Source organism: Hemicordylus capensis, chromosome 1, assembly GCF_027244095.1.
Source record: "Hemicordylus capensis ecotype Gifberg chromosome 1, rHemCap1.1.pri, whole genome shotgun sequence".
In the NCBI taxonomy this organism is placed as follows: domain Eukaryota; kingdom Metazoa; phylum Chordata; class Lepidosauria; order Squamata; family Cordylidae; genus Hemicordylus; species Hemicordylus capensis.
The window spans coordinates 180,178,949-180,203,522 of record NC_069657.1 but is presented as its reverse complement, the minus strand read 5'-3'; the positions used below and the strand labels follow the sequence as shown (position 1 = coordinate 180,203,522).

The window sequence follows — 24,574 nt, the reverse complement described above, 5'->3', positions numbered from 1 at the left end:
TGGTCTCTGTCTGGAGTGTACGGGATTGGTGTTCAGTATCGTATGCTGGTCTAGGCTTTTTCTTAGGAGGCTCCAAGGGAGCATGATGGGCTTTCTCTTTTTATTTTTAGCAGATTGAACTGACCGCAGTTCAATGAGCGCCGCTGTCGAGATCGACACTGCTACAGAACTCTTCAGTACCAAGGTTGAAGCCCGAGCCATGGGATCGACCGGTCTATTGGCCTCTGGAGTGGTAACTGAGATCCCTGTAGGGGAAGAAATGGGCTGTAAGCCCCGGGCCAACGGAGAAGCACTCGAAGGGGCCTGCATGGTAGCCAGTTTGTCCGAGCCTGAACACTTAAAAGACCTGTTCCCACAGCCAAGAACTAAGTTGAGAAGCCCGATTTGTGCGCACCTGCTTGGTAAAGGCCACACAGTGCAGGCAAGAGCCAACTTTATGGGCTTCGCCCAGGCAGAAAAGGCAAAGATTGTGGCCGTCAGTCAAGGGGATATTCGATCTGCAGAGACCACACTGCTTAAAGTTTGTGGTCTTGGCCATAGGCCGGGAGAGAATTGGAGAGACCGTAACACGCCGGGCCCAACAGCTCCGACGTAACGGCCAACTCAAGAAAAACTTCAAGGAAGGGGGAGTACGGGGGATAAAATAAAAAAATGCTAACTGAGGGGAATACTGAAAACAAATTAGAGGGTAAAACCGGTAAGGGTAATACTCAACAGCCTAGACTAGCAAGGAGTGCTCAACGATGTGTCTTCTATCGCCGACGATGAAAGACTGGAGAGGGAAGCCCGCGCAGCCGCCTATATTCCAAGGGGGTGGGGTTACCGCCAAAAGTTAGAACTCTAGCTTGGAAGCTCCGATGTGGTCTCTGTGCAGGCGCAAAGCCCATTTGTGTAAAGCACAGAGACCACGTCGAAGAATGGTTGATATCTGTGCATTTTCTAACTAGGCACAAGTACACTACTGCCTGATTTTTGTTTTAAACTATGTTGCACAGTCCGACCTAATTAACTTAAAAAAATTAAATAAAGAAGAGCCAGTATAAGGTGACGGGAAGAACTTCATCATTTGTGTGTGGGGGGGGGGAGGGAGTTCATGCAGCAGACATCGTATTTGCTTGCATAGCTGTAATCTATGTATGTGATTAAAACCCAGAACTATAGGATCAGTGAGGATGGATTGCAGAAAAATAAGATGTATTCTATAATGAACCACCTAATCTTGGTAGAGAACTAAGCACAACACTTGAAAAACAAACCTATTTACAGTTCCCCTTCTTAGCTGGGATCCCACAGAATCAGGTGAGAGAGCTCAAGGTCAAGTTAGTCATTATGGCAAATCCTGCTTTGCACTAACCTTCATTTAGAACCCACAACTATCTTTTGAGCTTTCAAATGCTCAAACATGGCTTAAAGGGTGTTTTATGTGCTTTTGATTTGATAAATTTATTCCTGTCTCCCTGGTGCAGCAGCTTCTGGAAGTGAAGCAATGGCCAACTAGGGACTGTTAATTCAGACAGCATGCCAAACCATAGTTAGCACACAGCTGGAAACCCATTTCAAGTAATGGTTTCTAATTCTGGTTTGCTAGCCAATTACAAACTATGGTTTGCCAATTCTATTCAGACATTGCAACAAACCATAATGAGGCTTCCTTCAGCATAAATTAGCATGATGCCGAAGGACCAAACTACACATTGTTAAAAACGTTATTTGGCCTTGCATGTATGTTTTTTAAAACATTAAAATGAGAACCAAGATAGTGAATATGACATGTGGGTAGAAGGTATTTAAGCCTTTCTCCTAAATGGTATCCTGTTGAAAGTGTTCCCCAAAGTAGCTATTGACCTCAGGAGAGCAGATTCTGCAGAGACTAATGAAAGCTCCCCTTCCATAGGCAATAGTCATTTCAGAGAGGTCATTTTCATTGAGATCATGGTGCAAGGGGGAAGGGTTAAATATCCCCCTCCCGATATGCTACAGTCACAGTTCTGATTACGTTTTAAATACAAAAGCAGATATGTACACATGCAGGGCCAACTTAATTACAGTTTGCTCCTAAGTTGAGGTTCTGTATAGGGATAAGGTGCATTCATCATTCCTGACTAATCAGCATGGTTTATTATAATGTATTGAAACAGAGAAGACTTTCAATTATTTGGATAACATCTCTCTCTCTCGCTCTCTCTCTCTCTCTCTCTCTCAATTTAAGACCTCAACAGCTGCTTAGTCATTAATTGATTGTTGTTTCTCACCATTTCTCCACCTGTTCAGTTCCATCTCCAGATGCTGGATAACATTCTTCAATGCCTTGTTTTTTTCTTTTTCCTTTTCATATTTCTTTTTCCATTCTTCAGCAGTCAACTCAAGATTTACTGAGACTGTATTCTTAATAGTCTTGGCTCTGCGAAGGGAGGGGAAAAACAAACAAGCAAGAAATAACTAGATGTCATCAAACTTAGCCATTCATCTCTGCATAATAGACCAGCTAAGGTCATGTCCATACTATAACTTTGATGCTGTTTTAAGTAATTGCCACAGCAACCATTCCTGTCCCTGTGTTATTCCCTACCCTAATTAATCTTCCCCAGAAGTGGAAGTAGTGCTGGATTATAATACACTGACTAGTTCTTCCCACCGGGTACAAATATACAGCTAATGTGGCAGAAAGCAGAAAAGGCATTCATGGTTTTAACATCTTTGCCAGCCCTCAAAAGAGCCCAGAAGACACATTTTTTCAGCCAGGCTTTTAGTAATCTGGTAAATTAATAATCTAGTAAATTTTTAAATTGCTGTTTCTAACAGTTTTATTTTGTTTTTCTTGTGTTTCTTTTTATGAACCGCCTAGAGCCTTTGGAGTCAAGCTGTATATAAATTTAATTTAATTTAATTTAATTAAAAGGAAGAGGAAGTTTCCCTATAGGAAATAAGGCATGGACTTAAGATAAGAAGTGTTGTACAAAACAGCAGCATTGCTCCTTAGCAGCTGCAAGTTCTGCCCAAGATGCCATTTAGCTTTTGAGCTTGCAACGCATTTTCAGTCTTTGTTCCTCCACAAACCACACAAGCCAGAATCTTCTACAGATTCGATGACTGCCCAGTAATCCTGCAGATTTATTTATTTATTTAACATATTTTATACTGCCCAACACTTACGTCTCTAGGCAGCTGTAACACATGTAACCCTAGTTACAACTATATGATGAAAGCCAGAAAATCGGCAAATAAATAGCATTTCAGGACTAGAACCAAAAGTGTTAACTGGCAGTCATGACACTCAAGAAAACATGTCCAACATACTTATAACATCTCCACTGATGAAAGGAAAAATCATTAGAAAAATGCTAGAACAATTGCCATTAGTCACTACTTAGCTCCTAAATGAAGCCTGCACTGACAGTTCTACAAAACCCAAAGCACAAAAGAATGCTGAATCCATCTCATTTGTCTTGGCACTCAGAAGCACAGCGACTAAATTTTCCCATTGTTCCCAAATTAGTAAAGCATTCAGCTCTGGGAAAGGATACTGGGGTACTATATCACAAAAGAAATTAAGCTGGTCATAGAAAATGAAGTATCCACAGATGTGGAATGGTTCAAATGGTCCTGCTGCAAGACAATCTTTGCTCAAGGACCCTAAAATAAATGGATTCTCTGCTTTCATTAATACATTCTGCTGTCCTTTACAGTGAACAAAAGTCAGCTCCTGCATAGAAGGATGCCCCCCCACCCCCCAAAAAAGCACTTTCAAAAAACAGAAGCAGGAGAATGACTTGGAATCCAGGAGGAGGGAGAAAATGGCAGGAGGGAGAAGCTGGCAACTTCCTATCTGCTGCTGCTGGGTGGAACCCTGAGTGATCACCCAGATGCTTCCATCTGCTCCACCCAACTCTGAAGGTACCGCCTGTCCCTCTAGAAAAGAACAGCTTGAGCTAGGGGCATGGGCTGCTCAGCCGTTAAATAAAATTAAATAAAATCGCTGTTTACCCCAATCCAGAAAAAGAAAAGCAAAATTTAAACTATTCCATCATTGATGCTCATTCGCGCTGCCATATTAAAACAAGGTATACAAACAGTAGCAAATACAGGGGTGCTCTCTTGGGAGAAAAAGGAACAGCATAATTTCTTATGTATCGTTTACAATTAACTGATCCATAAAAGACATTGCAACATCTCTTTCCGAATAACTAAGTTGCCCTTCCCCCTTGAAGTCCCTACTCTCTACACAATATCTCATCACCTATCAGCTTCATCAAACACTTTTGCCTTTAATAAGAAAAATGATTAACTCTGGTGACTTCATTAGTAATAGTAGATGTAGATTCAAACTGGACTCTTCCATTTACTTTAAAACCAAATAATCTAAACATACTGAAGTGTTATATATGTTCCTGTGCTTTATTCTCTGTTTTTGAGTTTTTTCCTTTTATACTTTTCTGAAAAAAATAAAAACAAACAGCCAAGCCATGGCATAGCAAGATTTAAATGTGAAACTTAATTGCTTTCAGTTGTATGGCTGGCATGAACATATGCACAGGCACACACACTTCTCTGAATTCATTATTTATGCAGCATCTATCACCATCCTCATTAGTTAAGGCCAAGCCACACTGTGCTGACTCAGTCTGCTGCAAAACAATTTGCCTTCCAAACGAAAGCTAAATTTTTTGATGATTAATGCAAAAGGAGAGATGCAATCAATAAATGGGGAAACAAAAGGAAGGATGATGGAGGCTAGGCATTTGGCATTCTGAGTATCTCACCAAGATTCTGCCTTATGTGAAGTCTTTTCAATAATCTTTACTCTTTGTGTCACTGAAGCCAAGTATCCCTAAGCTTCCACAGCACCAATGCAATTTAGTGTTTGTTCTAAAATAGGAAGTGGACCCTTTAATTTCATACTGGTTTTACATATGTTCAGTGACATTCATATATCCGACTTATACTTTAATCGCCAGGGTAGCTATTCACACTCTTTATCTACACCAGCAGAGTCACTGGATGATCAATAGAGCAACATCCGGCTTTGAGCCAGCAAAGCACTGACGCATAAAATTAAGCACAAAGCGAATTATTTTGCTGTATGTGCAATTTAATTCTTAAGAGCACTCTGGCAGAACTATTGCAATATCACTGCTGTATATTTGCAAAACATCTCAGGTCCAATCCTAGCCATGTTTTCTTATCCAATCTTAATTGGTTAGCATCACTTCTACCAAAACTCAGCTTAAACCTTAAACATCTTTCAAGAGCAAACTATTAAACTCTCTCTAAAAGTGCACACCTCTCTCTAAAACTGTCATTTAAGAGTTAAAAGTATAATTTATATTTATGTAATGCACAACAGATGCCTCTTTATTTTACTACAGAGTTTCTGCACATACATTTCATGTAAATCTCTAAATATTCTTTTCAATTCAGCTTGCCCAAAACTCATTTATAATGCTATATAATGAAAGCATGATCTGCTCCAAGATTGGTACACTCACCTTTGTCCAAACATAAGAGTAGACTTAGTTTCTGCTTCATTGAAGACAGATGGAGAACAACAGATGACAATGGTGGTTCTACAATTACCACCTAAAGAGTCCTGAAGAATCCGGGTCATTTTGCTGTCTCGATATGGGACATGTGTTTTCTGATTAAGAGAGAAATTACATATTTCAAACTTAGAAATACACATGAGATTTTTAAAAGTGGCAAAATTATTGCTATTCAATGGAGGGAGTTGGTGGTAGGGGCAAGCAGTGAGAAATTACTTACAGTTCCTTCTGCCAGTGCCGAGATCACATTGCCCAAAGCAGACAAAGACTTATTAATATTTTTAGCTTCATCGAGAACAGAACCCTCTGCCCCAGTTTTGCTGACCTGCAAGAGAGAGCACCTTAAGACAAATGAAGCCAGGTGCCTGTAAAGCTGTGAACTGTTCATGTCACTCAGAGTAGTGCTGTTTAAAGAGTGTACTTATTTTTGTTTTTCATTGCCTACCTACACAAGGGTAGGTACTTCACTTACCCTGAGGAAAGCAGAGCAGCTTCTGTGCAGTTCTCAGGTAGTATCCTATCCAGGCAGCTTGTAGGGTCAGATATGCTTAGCTGCAGTAGCAGCAACTGCCCCTCCAGAGCATTCTCAAGCCCATACAAGAAGCGCAGGAATATAAAAGGAGTACCAAAACATGACAGACTCCCTGACTAAAGAAGTGCTTGCAGGAGGAGGTCACACTAGTGCAAAGCTGTTGTGCTAGCTGCCTGCACAGAATCTGGTCTTGTGTGCCAGACCGGTGTTGTACTACCACAAGCCTGCTTACAAAATTGTCCACAACTGCAGAATGCCTCATTTATTTTAAATGGAACTTCTGAGCAAATCCTTGTGCTTGTTATGCTAGCACTGTGTTACTCAGGAAGTCAGCCAAAGTATTCAACAGAATAATTTATAATTTGGAATTATCCCATTAAAATATGCCCAAGACAGCATGATGTAGTGGTTAGAGTGTTGGACTACTTGCTGGGTGACTCTGGGCCAGTCACTTCTCTCTCAGTCTAACCTACCTCACAGGGCTGTTGTGAGAAGAAACTTAACTATGTACACCGCTCAGGGGCCTTTGGGAGTAGGATATAAATGTAGAAAGAAAGAAAGAAAGAAAGAAAGAAAGAAAGAAAGAAAGAAAGAAAGAAAGAAAGAAAGAAAGACTTTTAGAAAGAGTTACTGGGATAGTTTATCTCCTCGTTTCCTTAAAGGAACATTTTAAACAGCATGAGATGCCTTCAAACTCCCCTGAGTATAACATGTAGACAAGGCAGCACAGAGGGGTTGCTGTGCAAAGAAGGTGGGGGAGGGATGTTTCTGCTGGGCACGTGGATTTGGAAAAACTAAAGCAGAGACAAAGCCTCAGACTACTAGGAAGCAGATATAATTATCTGAAGATTTCCCACTGTGTTTCAAAACACCAATCTCCAGAAGCACTGAAGTAAAACAAGCATAAACACATGTCAAGATGAATGCAAACTCGGAGAACAATCAATAAGGTCAAGATCCAAAGAGCTACGGTGCATTCAGGCATGCCCAGTGAGACTATTGATTCCCCCCCACACACACACACCACCACCACCACCACAGCAGACCTTCGCTGCTGCATGACAAACTGCTTTCGAACTGCCCCTGCTTTGAAGATGGTTTGTTAGTTGCATGCCAGTGTTTCTTCAACAGCAACAAGCCTAAAGCCTCCTTGGGCATACAGGACTCATCTCACGGTTCCTTGCATCATGGTCTAATGTTTGCCTCCAAAATAGAGAATATATACACGTCTATACATCCTGTACTTGAGTGGCAGATACATGCAGGTTTTGTTTTAGCACACTGCATTCATTTTAAGGATGTGCCCAAAACGTTTCGGAGGCCTTCCGGCCGAGGACGGCAACGGGGTGGCAGGGAGGTATGCTGCTTCCCCGAGGGGTTTTGATACAACGGAACGCCATTGGGGGACATGCAGCAGGAGGGTAAGTGCACCCTCCCCCGCCCTTAAGAGAGCACCCCTGCTGCCTCCGAAACACAGAGGAGCGGTTCCAGGCACATCCCTAATTTGTTTTGACACCTATTTTGTTGTTGTTTGTTTTTGTATTCCCAAAGAGAGTTTTCAAAATATGCCGGGCAATCTTCAAATAATAATTGCTATTTGAAAGCTTCTGATCCCTATTTTGGTTGGCTTTTTTGTGCTATCCTACCCTTTTCATGGATCTAGTGCACGCATGCACACCCACTTCCCTGGAAGCCAGTTCAAATATTTCTAGTTAAAGATCTGTTCCCTATTTTAACCATACACTATCAAGCATTTTCCAGAAATGGCACAGTTTTCATACAGCACAATCTTTTAAATTGTGTACTAAGCTTTTAACACAGATTACTTTCAAATTTAATAAGCATTCAACTGTACAAAGTTATGCATTCCAAAGCTTCCACCACACACTGAGAAATCAATTTTATGTACAATAATAAGATGCCCTTGTTACCTTTTCGCTCCCAGCCAAATCTACCAGATAAAGCTTTCCACTGAGTTTTTTTTCAGTTTCAACATTCTCCTGTTTGATATTAATTAGAAAGATGCTGTGGCTTCTAGAACTGTGTTCATTCATATCTATGGGGAAAAAATCCAGTATTTAGACATAAAAACATTTTTCAAATATATCTATACCGCTTCTAAAAAAACTGACCAAATCATTACTTTATTCAATTTTGTCAATAATTAAAGCAGCAGCACAGAACAGCCCATTAAAATGTAAATTTAAACCAGCTTATGTACACAATAGAAAAGCAATTTGGCCAAACACAACCATCTGTATGAGATGTGAACTTTGTAGGAAGAAATCAATCCAATTTCCCTTAACAGGTGCAGGACCACAGGAAGTCTACAACAACTGCTATTTGCCCTTGCCGTAACTACAAGCCTGGCTAGAAATATATATCAGGACAAGAGTTCAAAATGGATTCCAGTTAGGTAGAAATGTATAATTCAAACCTACAAATAGCAAGGTGACCATAAAGTATTGAAAGGTAATGTGGAAAACTCATGAATGCGGAAAACTCATGTAGTTTGCTCCATCCCAGTTATGGTGAACCACATGAGTTTTACTACACTTTACATATCTAAATAATTTTATAGTAAGTGAGCCAATTTGATAGGAATATGGCAGACAACGTGTCATCCATCTATGAATTATAATGAGCAACATGTATCACATCTGTGGAATGCTGCTTACTTCACAAAAGCAACCACCACTGTTTGAAAAATACTTTACTTTGAGCATATTTGACAAAACTTAATACTTGGTTTTGGAGTTAAAAGCAAAACTTTCTCTGGAACTATTTAAAAAATCAAATAAATGACTTCAATCAACAAGATTTCACCGAGTACACTGAATTACATTCTGCGCAGCACACCACCAATCCAAGCATGGGGTATGAGCCGATGCCATGCGACTCCAATGACCATCCACACGGCTAGTGAATACGGACAGGCTCCAAGTGGCTACTAAGAATTTCAGCCTCACTGTAGCAATGCTTCTCCCGTCATTTCTAATGAGAGATGTGTCACCACAGTTAGAATGCAATTCTTAATACCATGGTGCTACTTCACTTCTCTAGCAGCATGGGTGGGCTTAGGAGCGTGTGCACCTCAAAACACTAACAGATCCTATGAAATATTTATCATAATTTGCAAAATGACATTCAAATAATCTGAACAATAACCTATTTTACCACAACATACAAGGGCCCTAAGCAATATAACCAACAAAAGGTGAGACAAGTCTACAAGCCTAGCCAATTAAATGAGCATTAGAGCAGGCAGTACAACATCATGAGCCATACATTTAGCATTGTAGTATTTGCAATGATCCAGTGAGGATCTAATAATACATAAATGCTTACTTGTAACAGCTACGTGGCGGTTTGTTTTACCCTCATCAATGACATCCATAACTTCTTCGGGACTAGATACAAACCTTTCTGTACAACCCTAGGAATGTGAGGTACAAGATGTGTCAAAACAAGGGAAATTTGGGAGACTCAAAATTGACTGTAACAATATAGTTATCCCAAAGGTTAGAGTCAACATTCTAGTGTCAAGCTTATTTTGGGTACAGCCAAACATCAGTCTACTAGATAACAATTGAGTTTATCTTTTGCAGCAACATGTAATAATTAGCTCCAAATAATATAAAACCAACAATGTACACTAGCTATTAGGGATGTGCAAACTGGCTCGACAGTTTGCTGTCAAGCTGGTTCGGTTCAACTGCTCACCGTCGAGCCGAACTCCTGCCCCCTCCCCAGTTCAGGTTGATGTGGAGCCGAACACCCCCTGGCGGGGTCCAGAGGGGTTCGCGAGCCTTTTGCGCGTGTGTGTGTGTGTGTGTGTGTGTGTGTGTGTATGTGTGAGTGTGTGTGTGTGAGTGTGTGTGTGTGTGTATGTGTATATATATATATATATATATATATATATATATATATATATATATATATAAAATTTTAACCTTAAACCCCCTCCAGGGGGTTGCCAAAGGTGGCGGGGGGGTCCGCGGAGGTTCCCCCTCCCACAGCAGGCCTTAAGAATCACCACCGTGGTCAGTTCTATAGCCCTTTTGGGGCTTGTAGGCCTCGCAGAGGTCATTTGTGCATGTGCAGCAGCAGCCAAAATGGCCACCATGCTGCGCTACAGAGGCCCAAATGGCCTGAAAAGGGCTATAGAACCAGCCATGGCGGTGACTGTCAAGCCCTGCGGGGGCAGGGGAAACCTCCGTGGACCCCCCTGTCGCCTTTGGCAACTCCCCGGAGGAGGTTTAAGGTTTTTTTAAAAAAAAATTTACAAAAGGCTCACAACCCACCCCCCTGGACTGAGCCAAACGGGTATGTGTGTGCGCGTGTGCCCCGGACCAAACTGGCCCGGTTGGGTTCAAAGCAGGTTCAGCCTCAAACCGAACCAGGCCAGCCGGTTCCGTGCACACCCCTACTAGCTATGGCAACCACCCTGCAAAATCTACATTACAGATCCAGAAAATTGGTCGTGTAACTGTTCAACCAGAGTCTGCATTACATCTAGGTCCCCACTGGTTCTGGGTAAAGCCACAATCATATTGCTAAACTTCACTGGCCCTTCACCAGCCACATCGGGCAGCAAGAGGTTAAGGAAGTGCATTATACCTTCAAATAAGGTTACAGCTCTGATTAATCCTAGTGGCCAAGATGCCTTAATTACCAGTATTGTAGCATATATTACATCTGATAATTTAATTTAAGGAGGGGGAAGAGAATGTAGTATTTTGGGTATTTGTTTGCTATCCTAAAACTCTCAAGTTCTGAAGAATGAGACTGAAAAATATTCATAGTAATTTTTCAAGTGTCAGGGTGATAATCTAAAAATAGCATCTACTCCCATGAGTATCAAAGATGAAGGACTGCTAATTTCTTTCATGTTCAATATTAAATATTAATGCAACTCTTGAATTTCAATGGGATGACTAACAAAATGAGACAATTTAAAGAAGAGGAAAATGAAGCAAAAATTATTAAAGCCCATTAATATTTCAGAAAGATTATACCTAGGTGTCATCTCATCTGGTAATTTCCCTACGGTCCCAGATGTAGTATAGTGCGTTACTGACTGGTCCCAGAGTTGGTACAGCAGGCTGATGTACAGTTAAAAACAACATTAAGGAGCAACAAAGGGAAAAAAATCTATGTATTCAAAACCGAACATCCACTGCAATTCAGAGATTGTGTCATCATAATTACTTGGGCAAGGTTATGTATGTAATGGGAAAATAGTAAAAACTGCCTTCAAGTTTATCTACATACATTCTATGATCAGGAGATAGATATGCACAGAAGAAGTGAAATTATATTGTGATCACAGAAACGAGTTTCAATAATTGGAATTATAAATTTCACAAGATATTGCTATATATGAAGAAATGTTTTTACCTTGACATATGGAACTCTGTTCTTATCTTCATGTACTGCAAGGTTCGTCTTTGAAACTAAAAAGACATGGAAGGAATCAACAATAAAGGTAGTAAACACGTTTGATGACTGCCAAGAATAGCCCATGTACTTGCAACTCAAGAGAGATTCTTCCATGGACAAAATCAGCAGTATAGTTTTATAAACAAGGATTAGCCCCATGTACATACGATAAGGATTTACCCAGTCACTAATCAATACCATTTATTTAGTTCTCTTTAAGGAAGAAATAAGAAAAGGCTCCAGACAGCAAAACCACATATGTGCTTTCGTTTCCTTGTGAAAAAAGGAGGTACATCAAAATAACTGGCAGACATTATGTATGTTATCTGCTGAATAGGATCTCAGTTTCTTCAACCAAGAGAAGAAGAAAAACTTGGAATACAGAGACCCAGTTGGTTCAACACAACTCATGAGTCAAATTAGAAGAGTCCAGATTGAAGATCAAAATGGCGACAGTGGCCGATATCCAGACTAAGTTATTCTAAACATCTACTTCAGGGTTTTTTTTAACCTTGGGCCCCCAGATGTTGTTGTACTACAACTCCCATCATCCTCAGCCACAAAGGCTATGTCTGGGGATGATGGGAGTTGTAGTCCAACAACATCTGGGGGCCCAAGGTTAAGAAACCCTAGTCTACTTAATTACAACAGGACAACTCAGGAGTAGTTTAGTCTGGATGTAAACCAGTGTTATTTACCTATAACATGCATTAAATCAAGATGTTAGGGCTGCTTCGTGTTCCACTTTATTTGCTAAACAGAATATTACTACCAGTCACTAGCTTTTAAGTACATATGGGTACATACTGTTTCCTAATTTACATTTTGGTCACCAAGGAAACAACTGTAGAGTAGTCCCAGCAATGCAAAATATAGTATGAAGGATGGAGGCATGTAACACAGGGGTGTGCACAGAACAGGTTTCCCTTGTTCAGTTTGAATCTGAACTGGACTAGCTCGGTTTTGGCCCCTTCCAAGCCAGCCCTTAGTTTTGTTCAAATCCAAACTGGTTTGGACCAGCTCAAGGCCCTACCGTGAAAGGAGAATCTGGTGAGGATTCCCCTTTAACGATGGGGGAGGGCTTCCCTAACCATAGAGAAAACTAAATAGAAGTACTCACAAGTCAGACCAGCACCAGTGGGGGTGGCTCCCCTGACCCCTGGAGGCCTGCCACTCTGAGTCTCCTGAGGTTGGGCGGCCCAGTTCGGGCTGTGTTTTTTTTTGTTTTTGGTGTGTCTCTGAACAAATGTGTAGACATTTTTTTAAAAAACCTACGTGCATGCGCACAGGACATTTCTGTGTCCATGCATGCATGGAAGTAAGGCTTGTATACCCGTGCAGAAGCCCAAAACAGCCTGAACTGTGCTGCTGCTGGGACAGAAGACTCAGGGAGAGGCTGGCAGGGGAACTGCTGCCTCACACACACCCCGGGCTGCTGCTGGTGCAACTTGTGAGTACTTCTATTAAGTTCCCTCTAAGGTTAGGGAAGTCCCACCCACCACCCTTTACCGTTAAAGGGGAATCCTCACCGAATTCTCCTTTGTCAGTAGAACTTCGAGCTGGTCCAAACTGGCTGGTTCAGTTTGAGGCAAAGTTGGCTTGAGTGCAAGCCAGCTCACACATCCCTAATGTAGCAGCAACAAGTGGGATCCATAGAGGAGAAAACCAGATAATCCCTGGAAGCCCAACAACACCACATTTTTATACAGTCATTCCTCACCAACTGGGATGGTGAATTCGCAGTAGACGAGCCGTTGAAATCAATGGGAAACAAGGGGTTAGAGGAATCATGGTAGCAAAAAACAGTAAAAAGACAGAAAAAAATCAGAAAAAAATCCCCCCAATCACCAGGAGTCAGTAAGATGAGTGAAGGGGACCCATGAAAATGACCCTCAACCCCTGGAAATGACCCCAGACCACCACCCCAAACAGTAGAAAAAACCAAAATGGGAGGGATCTGGCCAAACTGTGGATACTCAGGTCACGGCTGGTGAGACCTGATTTTCCAGTCACAGATACACAAAACCTCAATTGGGAAACCTGCGGATGGCGAGGGATGACTGTATACCGCTTTTCAACAAAAGTTTCCAAAATGGTTTACATAGAGAAATAAATAAATGATGGCTCCCTGTCCCCAAAGGGCTCACAATCTAAAAAGAAACATAAGATAGACACCAGCAACAGTCACTGGAGATACTGTGCTTGGGGTGGATAGGGCAAGTTACTCTCCCCCTGCTAAATAAAGAAGAGGATCTGGGTGAAGAATTAAACCCCTCCTCTCTGTTCTGAGACTCCAAGCAAAATTATCCGTTTCCCATCTGCCTTCACCCACTCAGAAAATGTTTACAAAAATCCATGTTTTTGGAAGCGTATTACAGTGTCTGTGCATCTCAAAAACCAGAATTCCAGACAGCTATGCAAATCCAAATGTTTAGAGGCCGATTCCTTGACCTGTGCGATTGCTAAGATGACATGCTTTTAAAAGACACACTCTATGAAAAATGTTCAGTACAAACCAGCTACAGGCAAAAAAATAAAAAATAAAAATATGGGCGGGGGGGGAACTTGCTTTACTCACCATCCAGCAAGTCCCTTATTTTGTCCAAGTAAATCTCAAAGTAGGAAACCTAAACAAAACATACACACTCTGTAAACATATACACTCCATGTAACATACAAATTTGCAAAGGTTTGTTGTCACCTTAACAGAAATTCTTCCAAAGAAAAGAGAAACAACTCAATTACATATGATGTTTGCATGACACCATATATTAATGCTATTTATGCACGGCTACTTATACTACACTTTTTAAAATTCTTAGATATGTATTTGAGTATGAACAGAAGCTGAGACAAGAGCAGGTCATAGAACATCTGCATAATCTGGATAAATTTAAGTCACCATAGCCCACAGACAAGAACTGAATGAACTACCAGAAATAGGACAGAATCCATTACTAACTATTTTTGAAAAAAGGGAAAAGAACCCTCAGAAGTAAAGCCCCAGAAGGAGATAGAACTGACAAAAACATCATTTCTAAAATATTATTGGATCAGGAGTAATAAGTCTCATTGTTTCAAGAGAAGTGACTAATAATATAATGAGTAATAAAATGGAAGGCTACTCTGGGAAGTTGGAAGGCTACTCTGGGAAGATCAGACACAGCTGAGAAGGTGAGCAAGCTTTTCTAGACATCTAGCCTTTTCCCCTTCAAACAAACTAATAGGAAGAGGGGAGTTTTGCAGGGGCTGTTTCTCTTTAAGGGGTAAGTCTTAGTCTATCTCTGTGTGTCTCTCTGTGTGTGTTACTTGTTAGGGTTAAGATATCACAGGGCTAGGAGTTGTTAGGGTTACTTAACTCCAGTGTTTACTTAGTGGCTGCCTGGAGGAGGTGGAGTCAGCTAGGGCTGGGAGAGGCCCCACATTCCTTTCCTTTGACTCACATCCTGTGTGTCAATTGGAAGGCTACTCTACATATGAGGTGAAAGCCCGAGAGCATAGCGAACAGAGCATAGCGAACATGACGTAGGAGTTTTGCAGGAGTTTAGTGGGAAGTGTGCGGGGGAGCCTGGAACAAGCCCCTGCAATCACAAGGAGCTTGGTGGAGAAGAGAACGTAAGTACATATCCCTCCCTCGTATCCCTCATATTCTTGGAAAAGGCTGTTTGGACAGTTAAATAGCTGACCATTACAGCTGAGACCTATCCTTCTAATAATCTATCTAATAAATGGACAATAAACTCTCTAAATACTGTAAACAGCCAACAAAAACAGTATGAAGATAGGTCAGCAGGGGAAGGGGCACTTCCCAGTGTATTGCACAGTGCCACATGTATGACTATCTGCCCCATGGGCAAAAGTCATGGGTGTGTGCTCAGTGCAAGGAGCTCCTGGCTCTCAGGGAACAAATCCGTTCCCTTGAGAACAAAGTGGAGGATCTGGAGAAGCTCAGAGAGACAAAGAGGCATGTGGACGAGACCTTCAGGGATGTGATAGAGGCATCCCACTCCAGGGCTGGTAGCTCCTCTGCTGTCAGGGAGAATGAAGGTCTTGGGCAAGGAGGACATCGGTCTGAGGAAGAGGGAAATGCTCCTTTAGAAGGGACCCCTTCCGTGGATGATGAGCCCATATCCTCTCGCACAAGGGATACTCCTCTGGGGGGTGGGGGCCTCCTTGTAGTTGGTGATTCGATCATTAGAGGGAAAGAGAGATGGGTTTGTGACCCGCGTGTTGACCGCATGGTGACCTGCCTGCCTGGTGCGAAGGTTGCAGACATCATGCAGCGTCTAGACAGGCTCCTAGGCAGTGCTGGGGAGGAGACAGCTGTTGTGGTGCACGTCGGCACCAACGATGTGGGGAAATGCAGTCAGGAGGTCCTGGAAGCCAAATTTAGGCTGATAGGTAGCATTTTGAAGACCAGTACACCAAGGTAGAATTCTCAGAAATGCTACCTGTTCCACGCGCAGGTACAGTGAGACAGGCAGAGCTGAGGGGTTTCAATGCGTGGATGAGACGTTGGTGCCAGGAGGAGGGGTTTAGATTTGTTAGGCACTGGGACATATTTTGGGGCAAGCAAGGCCTGTACAAAAGGGATGGGCTGCACTTGAACCAAGATGGAACCAGACTGCTGGCGCTTAAAATCAAAAAGGTTGCAGAGCAGCTTTTAAAATGACACCTGGGGAACAGCCAATGGGAGCTGGGCAGTATCCCATTTGGCAAAAGCCATCCTTTAAAGTGTGAGGTTGCAAAGAATTCAGATAAAACAGAAAGGGACAGAGCAGAACCGCATAAAGAGCAGAAGGGAACCTGTGCCAGCAGGTCAAAGAGTCAAAAGAATAGCATACATCAGGGGAGAGATTCAGCATATAGGTGATTATATGCCAATGCCAGAAGCCTCCGAGCCAAGATGGGTGAGCTGGAGTGCTTGGTTGCTAACGCACAAATAGATATAGTGGGCATAACAGAAACATGGTGGAACACTGAGAACCAGTGGGACACTGTGATCCCTGGGTATAAACTCTATAGAAAGGACAAGGAGGGGCGCCTTGGAGGAGGGGTAGCACTGTATGTTAAAGAAGGGATAGAATCTAACAAGCTAGAAAACCTAGGCGGACCGGAGTCCTTCACAAGAAACCCTGTGGGTGACTATACAAGGCTGGAAAGAAAACGTGCTACTGGGGACGTGCTATCACCCTCCGGATCAAAATGCCGACAGTGACTGTGAGTTGCAGCAGGAAATCAGGGAGGCGTCAAGGAGAGGCAGGGCTGTAATTATGGGTGACTTCAATTACCCACTCATAGACTGGATAAATTCACATTCAGGTCAGGACAAAGAGGTCAAATTTCTAGATACGCTAAATGACTGTGCCCTAGAACAGTTGGTCTTGGAACCAACCAGAGAGAAGGCGACCTTGGATCTAATTCTGAGTGACACCCAGGACCTGGTGCATGATGTCAGTGTCATCAACCCTTTAGGGAACAGTGACCATAGTGCCATCAAATTCAGCATACATGCGGGGAGAGAATCACCAAGGATGTCTAATGCGGACATTTTGAATTTCAGAAGAGAAAACTTCTCCAAAATGAGGAGTATGGTGAAAAGAAAGCTGAAAGGGAAAATCAGGAGAGTCACTTTGCTCCAGAGTGCATGGAGTTTACTCAAAACCACAACACTAGAAGCCCAGTTAGATTGTATACCCAAAAGGAGGAAAGGTACCACTATGTCCAGGAGGATGCCAGCATGGCTAACGGGTACCGTCAAGGAAGCCATAAAAAGGAAGCAGACTTCCTTCCAAAATTGGAAGGCCTGTCCAAACGAAGAGAACAGAATGGAACACAAACTCTGGCAAAAGAAATGCAAGGTGACAATAAGGGAGGCAAAAAGAGAGTTTGAGGAACATTTAGCCAAAAGTATCAAGGGGAATAACAAAAACTTCTTTAAGTACATCAGAAGCAGGAAACCTGCCAGGGAGGCAGTTGGACCATTAGACAATGAGGGAGTGAAAGGGATTATTAAGGAGGATATAGAGGTTGCAGAGAAGCTGAATGAGTTCTTTGCGTCTGTCTTCACGGCAGAGGATACTGAGCATATACTTGTTCCTGATCCAGGCTTTTTAGGGATGGAGGCTAGAGAGCTGAGTCAGATAGAAGTGACAAGGGATGATTTTCTAAACTGTCTGGAAAAACTGAAAGCTAGCAAATCACCAGGGCCGGATGGCATCCATCCAAGAGTCCTCAAAGAACTCAAATGTGAAATTGCTGAGCTCCTTGCTAAAATATTTAACTTATCCCTGAAATCGGGCTCTGTACCAGAGGACTGGAGAGTAGCAAATGTAACACCGATTTTCAAAAAGGGATCCACGGGCGATCTGGGAAATTACAGGCCGGTTAGCCTAACTTCCGTTCCAGGCAAATTGATGGAAAACATCCTCAAGGATTAAATTGTAAAGCACCTAGAAGAACAGGCCCTGCTGGGAGTGAGCCAGCATGGCTTCCGCAAAGGTAAATCTTGCCTCACCAACCTTTTGGACTTCTTTGAGAGTGTCAACGAGTGTGTGGATCAAGGTGATCCAGTTGACATCGTATACCTGGACTTCCAAAAAGCTTTTGACAAAGTTCCTCCTCAAAGACTCCTGAGGAAACTTAGCGGTCTTGGGATACGGGGACAAGTACATGTGTGGATTGCTAACTGGTTGAAAGACAGGAAACAGAGGGTAGGTATAAATGGAGAGTTTTCACAATGGAGGAAAGTAAGAAGTGAGGTCCTCCAGGGATCTGTACTGGGACCGGTGCTTTTTAATTTATTCATAAATGATCTAAAAGCAGGGGTAAGCAGTGAGGATGCCAAATTTGCAGATGATACCAAACTCTTTCAGGTAGTAAAATCCAAAATGGATTGTGAGGAGCTCTAAAAGGATCTCTCCAAGCTAGAGGAGTGGGCGGCAAAATGGCAAATGCGCTTCAATGTTGGCAAGTGTCAAGTGATGCACATTGGGACGAAAAACCCCAACTTCAAGCATATGCTGATGGGATCCGAGCTGTCAGTGACGGACCAGGAGAGGGATCTTGGGGTCGTGGTGGACAGCTCGTTGAAAGTGTCGACTCAATGTGCAGCAGCTGTGAAAAAGGCCAATTACATGCTAGGGATCATTAGGAAGGGGACTGAAAATAAAACGGATAACATTATAATGCCCTTATACAAAACTATGGTGCGATCACACTTGGAGTACTGCGTACAATTCTGGTCACCAAATCTTTTAAAAGGACATTGTTGAACTGGAGAAGGTACAGAAGAGGGCAACCAAGATGATCAGGGGCCTAGAGCACCTTTCTTATGAGGCAAGACTACAACACCTGGGGCTTTTTAGTTTAGAAAAAAAAGACGACTGCGGGAAGACATGATAGAGGTCTATAAAATCATGCATGGTGTGGTGAAATTCTTTTCCCTCTCACACGACACAGAACCAGGGGTCACTCCATGAAATTGATTGCCAGGAGGTCTAGGACCAACAAACGGAAGTACTTTTTCACACGTGTGATCCACTTGTGGAACTCTCTGCCACAGGATGTGGTGACAGCCAACGACCTGGATGGCTTTAAGAAGGGTTTGGATGACTTCATGGAGGAGAGGTCTATCAATGGCTACTAGTCGGAGGGCTGTGGGCCACCTCCAGCATCAAGGGCAGGGTGCCTCTGAGTACCAGTTGCAGGGGAGTAATGGCAGGAGAGAGGGCACGCCCTCAACTCCTGTCTGTGGCTTCCAGCGGCATCTACTGGGCCACTGTGCGAAACAGGATGCTGGACTAGATGGGCCTTGGGCCTGATCCAGCAGGGCTGTTCTTATGTTCTTATGACATCAAAGCCTTGGGAGGTTATTATTAGAACAGAGTGTGTATACCTACCTGGAAATGGACCCATTGCTAGGAAGAACAAAACCCCTTTATATTGCTAAGAGTATTAGCTTTAATTGGAATTTTCCTGCACAAACAAGATTTCGTTCCAAGAGAATTTCTATCAAACATCCAATTGCACATCCTGGATTAGGCAAATAATTATTTCCTATAAATAATATGTGTAGTGAAAAGAACTACCACCTTACCAGCAATCTATGCAAGACTCTCAGCTCTGTATCACAAACTACTAAACTGACAGACAAGCACTCTCCTGTGCAACAGAAGAGCGTCTGCCCAACATGCACTTCTTTTAAGTAAGTCTCCTCACAGATATCTTTTTTCTCCCATCTCATTTCATCTCATGTTTTTTCTTTATCTGGTATGATAAAGGTGCTGGATTACAGTTTTCTCCATGTGCATTGGGTGAAGTCCAGTTCCTACAAAGGCATCATCATCAGCCTCTTCCTTAGAACTGAGGAAATGGCAGGTATCTTAAGTGTAATCTACTCAACTTTCATAGCAGTCATCCATATAGGACAAAAGTTCTGCTAATTACTTTTTGAATAAGTAGTAGCAAATGGATGGGTAAATAAAAAATCAGGTAGGCATATAATGTAGTTCCCACAACAGACCTCTTTGCATGCTTCCCCACTGGGGAAGTGGGGTGGGGGACTCACCATAACTATTCCTAGGTTCTCAAAAAAAGCTTAGTTACCAATCTTTACTGAAGCAGGTCTAGGAGCACCTAAACCTCATGTCCTCCAAGACTTACACTGCACAATGGAACTGGTTGCCTCACTATTGCCCTTCAAGGCTACCGTAGCAAGCCTTTCCCAGAAGAATCTCCATTGGGACAAGTCTTCATCTCCAGACTAGAGCTCCGAGTCTGTTGGGACATATGCCCAACTCAAAGTGGGCAGGGCCTGACATAAAAATCTAAGAGAATACTACTTCCTTATGATGAAGAAAACTTCAATATAAAGAGCCCCTTTTAATATTGCAATGAGATTTTTAAAATGCAAATTGCAGAAGAACTACACTTCTTTTCCCATTAGTTTCATCAGCATTCACAACATGGAACTGTCACGGATGGTTCATTAAGCTAAAGCAAATTACCAATCTTGCTTAATGTTTTGATTATTAAATGACAATCCATTTTTGTTGTAGTTTCAATGATTATTGATTTTTAACATGCGACTCAGAATATGAACTACTCAAGGCAACATAGTCAAAGCAGTTTTGCAATCAATGGAAAGATTTGTTTTAAACTGAATTCTTCTCACAATTCACTGAAAGCCACAATAGCCTTCCCTGCATACGTCTTCAAACATGCATACCTACTGACAAGTACCACCGTGTTAGAGTCCTAAGTGAATCCAATTTTCTTGGAGAACACAGTACATTAGAAAACATTCATATCTGTAAGTTCCACCCTCACCGAGCACCATATGCTTCATCCATGTGCTTTCACTTGTGTGTCCCCACCAGGAGTATACGGGTGACAGATTACAGGAATTACAGCAGCTAAAAATTCAGGGTCCCTCCTTTTTATATGATCCCTATCAACGTGGTTGCTGGACACTTTACATGTCAACGTCTCAGAAGTCCAAAATCCACTGACATTTTATTAAAGTAATTAGAGAAAGGTTTCGTTCTTAAAAGAAGAAAAGCACTGCATGTTCTATACTGTCTATATTACATGTTTAGGGATATCGCTCATTTACGTTTATGGAATAGCTACAAATCAAACATATTTTTTAAGAAGTGGAGTTACTCCACTTTACAAAAGCATTGAGAGATAGAACAAACAAATAACGGAAAGATTTGATGTGGGAGCAGGGAGCAGGGAGCAGAAATCAAACACACTTCCACAACAAAAGCAGAAGGGAAGGGAAAGAATCTCATTTGGGGCATGCTCATCATTGGAAGAAAGCATAACGATAAGCACTATTATTAAGCTTAGCACCAAAATTCAATAGGTCCCAAATGAGATTATCTTACCTGCCCTGCTGCTTTTGCTAAGTATATGCATTTAGCAATCTTTTTTAAAGGTACTGTAAATGTAAGCATTTTTAAAATGTGACTCGATTTTCAAGAAACATTCTAATTCTTGAATAAGCTTTAACAGTGACAATATTTTATTCTGAAAAGCATGCGGCAGTTTGAAAACACAGGCGTTCTGTCCCTGAAATGAGAAATTCCATTAAAAAAAACCCCTCTCTTGTGTATTCAGCTTGCACAACAATTCAGTATCATTCAAGTATATTTGCTGTCACAGCAGTGTGCAACAACGTCAATTATTATGCTGTATTGCTTAGGGGGGGAAATAAGCAGGGTTGAGCAAGCTAATTTTATACATTTTAATATCATTTCTGCAAGCCCACCAGAGGTTGGGGGGATATATAAAATTGTGCATGTATGCTTAAACTGATTTTAACATTTTAAATGAGAATCCAGTCTATTACCCAACTCCAGCAAAGTGTGCCTACATTAGGAAGTTAACTTAGAATCCTCTGTGTAATTAGGACTTGCATGGATTTTAATACACACACATCCACACCTGTTACACTGCATGCAGCATCTGAGAGCTAACAGTACCAACCATCTGTATTGCAGGTGTATGCCAGATCCTTGCATGAAGCCGCAGGCGTCTTTCATGAGAGGTTATGCAGCCTAAAACCAATTATTTGGTGCACAGGTAACAGCAGAGGTCTTACAAGTCAGCTTTTAGCCTGTGTATCACACCTTGGCTTAAAGCAGGGCTTGACAATTCCCAGGCAACAGCTCACCATAGAACCTGGAAATTTAAGCACCCAAGCCAGGCAGTGGGCAGACAACTAGGAGGAGGAACGAGCAACCTTCCCCACCTTGCATGCTCACTGCTCCTCCACCTGGCTGCATCCATCCATTGCCTGCCTGAGCCAGTCAGCCAGCTGTAACAAGGAGGAATTAGCAAGCAAGGGGAGAGCAAATAAGGTGGAGAGTCTGCCCCCCAAGGAATAGAGGGCAGTCTGGCTCCCACATTTTCCCCTAGAGCCAAAGAAAATGTGTTGAGGCCTGGCTTAAAAGCTAACAATGGTTTATGCTAACTATGGTAAGTGCTGAGGCAAACATAACACTGCACCATAGTAAATTCTGGAAAGGGAACAGACAGGGAGCAAAGAAACCCACTCCCAATCTCCTAAGCAACAGCTCACACGATCAGCTTTGTCAAGGAGAGGGAGTGTAGAAGGTGCCTGGACGGCTTCAACCCACACCAAAAACATCGGAACCTGGCCAATGTGCTACTCCAGGGCTGCACAACCTCTGCCCTCCAGCTGTTGTGGGATTACAACTCTCACCAGTAGTCAGGAATGCTGCAAATTGTAGAGCAACAACAATTTTGACCCTTTGCAGTAAGGTCAAAGTTGTGCAGCCCTGTGCTACTCAAATCTGAACATTTCTGCAATTCCTTACCAATCACCAGCAGTGTTCCCTCTAAGGCATAAACACATGCGTGTGCACACATTATAAAGTGTCCGCTCTGCTAATTTTAGATCCCACTCAGGTTGAATCAGGAAGACCTCATTCTGAATGCATGTGTGTAGTGTGCACACACTACCTTGATACTGCTGACCAGAATAAGACTCATTCTGTGCCCTGATAAACAAAATTAGTGGGAACATTGATCACCAGGGATCATCTATTTTGGTTTCATCTTTGACATCAAACCAAAATTGTGGTCCCCACCAAGGAAGTCCTCATCCACACTTCTCTATCCTACCCAAGATGGATCAGGAATGGAAGATGGTGGTGTTTATCTCGCTGTTGCTCAGCCCAATTTATGTAAAATATTTATAGCCCGACACTCCAGCATGCTGAAGCTCGGGGCAGTTTAAGGTAAAACAATAAAATCCACAATAAAAAAACACAATACAATAAATCATCATAACACACAATAAAAATACAGAAACAGATAATATAAGCTATACACAAGATAAAACAGCAGACAGGATTTAAACTAAACACCAGAAATCCAGCTACGGTCAGTTTTTAAAAGCTGCTTTAAAAGGGATAGTTTTAAAGTTCTTTTTAAAACTAATCAAGGAAGGAGACTAACAAAGCCCTTCTGGGAGGGCAATCCAAAGGTGGGGGGCCACTACTGAAAAAGCCCTATCCCTCGTCCCCACCAACCTGATGTGTGTCAAAAGAGGGATGAGAGAAGGGACCTAATGCTTCGAGTCGTGTGACTGAGCAGTGGCCAGTATGGCCCCCATGCCTCCTGTTCCTTCTCAAGAGCAAGAAGAGAAGGCAAGAGAGTCAGTTAGGCCAAGGTGCTCTGGGTGCCACAACTGAGTAGCAACCAACAACACACCCCATGCCTCCCTATCCTGAAGACCATAAAGACAGGCTTGGCTTTTTTGGCCGTATGCAATCGAGACACTCTAGGCACCTGGGCAAGGCAGTGGCCAAACAATCCCCAGCCTTCCTGCCAAAAAAGGAGAAAGAGAAGGGGCGGGGATCGCTGTGCAATTGTTGAATCAATCCTTGCCCATTTCTCCCATTCCAAAGTTGAGAGAAAACCTGGGGCTCATCAAGCCTCCCAGATGCCATTCCTCAGGAGTGGAAATATAGAAGCTTGCCAACTCAAGCATCTCAAGTTTTGGAAGTATAGACAGTACCAAGCAAGGAGGGCCAATGATCTAACTTGGTATAAAGGAGGTACCTATGTACCTGAGCCGGTGTGGTGTAGTGGTTAGAGTGCTGGACTAGGGCCAGGGAGACCCAAGTTCAAATCCCCATTCAGCCATGAAACTAGCTGGGTGACTCTGGGCCAGTCACTTCTCTCACAGCCTAACCTACTTCACAGGGTTGTTGTGAAAGAGAAACTCAAGTATGTAGTACACCGCTCTAGGCTCTTTGGAGGAAGAGCGGGATATAAATGTAATAATAATAATTTGTTCCACTCATTTTGGGTGTGACAGCGAAAAGCAATGTATCCAGCCCCCGAAATCGCCAATGCCCCCTCAATATTAAAACCGATAGCACCAACTCTCAGTTCCCTGGTGACAAAAATATCCTCATGCACTGATCTATGAAACATGGCCAATGAGTCAACCAAATGAGATTATTTAGTTTACCAGCAATTGGACCACCTAGGAAGTAGTAATGGACAGGCAGCTTTCTTA

The 24,574-nt window shown here is 42.5% G+C and overlaps 1 protein-coding gene across 1 annotated transcript in view; it reads right to left on the bottom strand.

Annotated features, from left to right (window-relative positions):
- The window catches only part of KIF5C (kinesin family member 5C), a 173,754-nt gene that overhangs the window by 61,747 nt on the left and 87,433 nt on the right, over window positions 1-24,574 (bottom strand). Inside the window, exons 5-11 of the mRNA XM_053257583.1 lie at window positions 14,093-14,141; window positions 11,473-11,528; window positions 9,421-9,508; window positions 8,004-8,128; window positions 5,761-5,865; window positions 5,487-5,635; window positions 2,253-2,401 (exon numbers count right to left, since the gene is read on the bottom strand). Of these exons, the coding sequence (XP_053113558.1) occupies window positions 2,253-2,401; window positions 5,487-5,635; window positions 5,761-5,865; window positions 8,004-8,128; window positions 9,421-9,508; window positions 11,473-11,528; window positions 14,093-14,141 (721 nt within the window). The remainder of the gene's footprint in view (window positions 1-2,252; window positions 2,402-5,486; window positions 5,636-5,760; window positions 5,866-8,003; window positions 8,129-9,420; window positions 9,509-11,472; window positions 11,529-14,092; window positions 14,142-24,574) is intronic.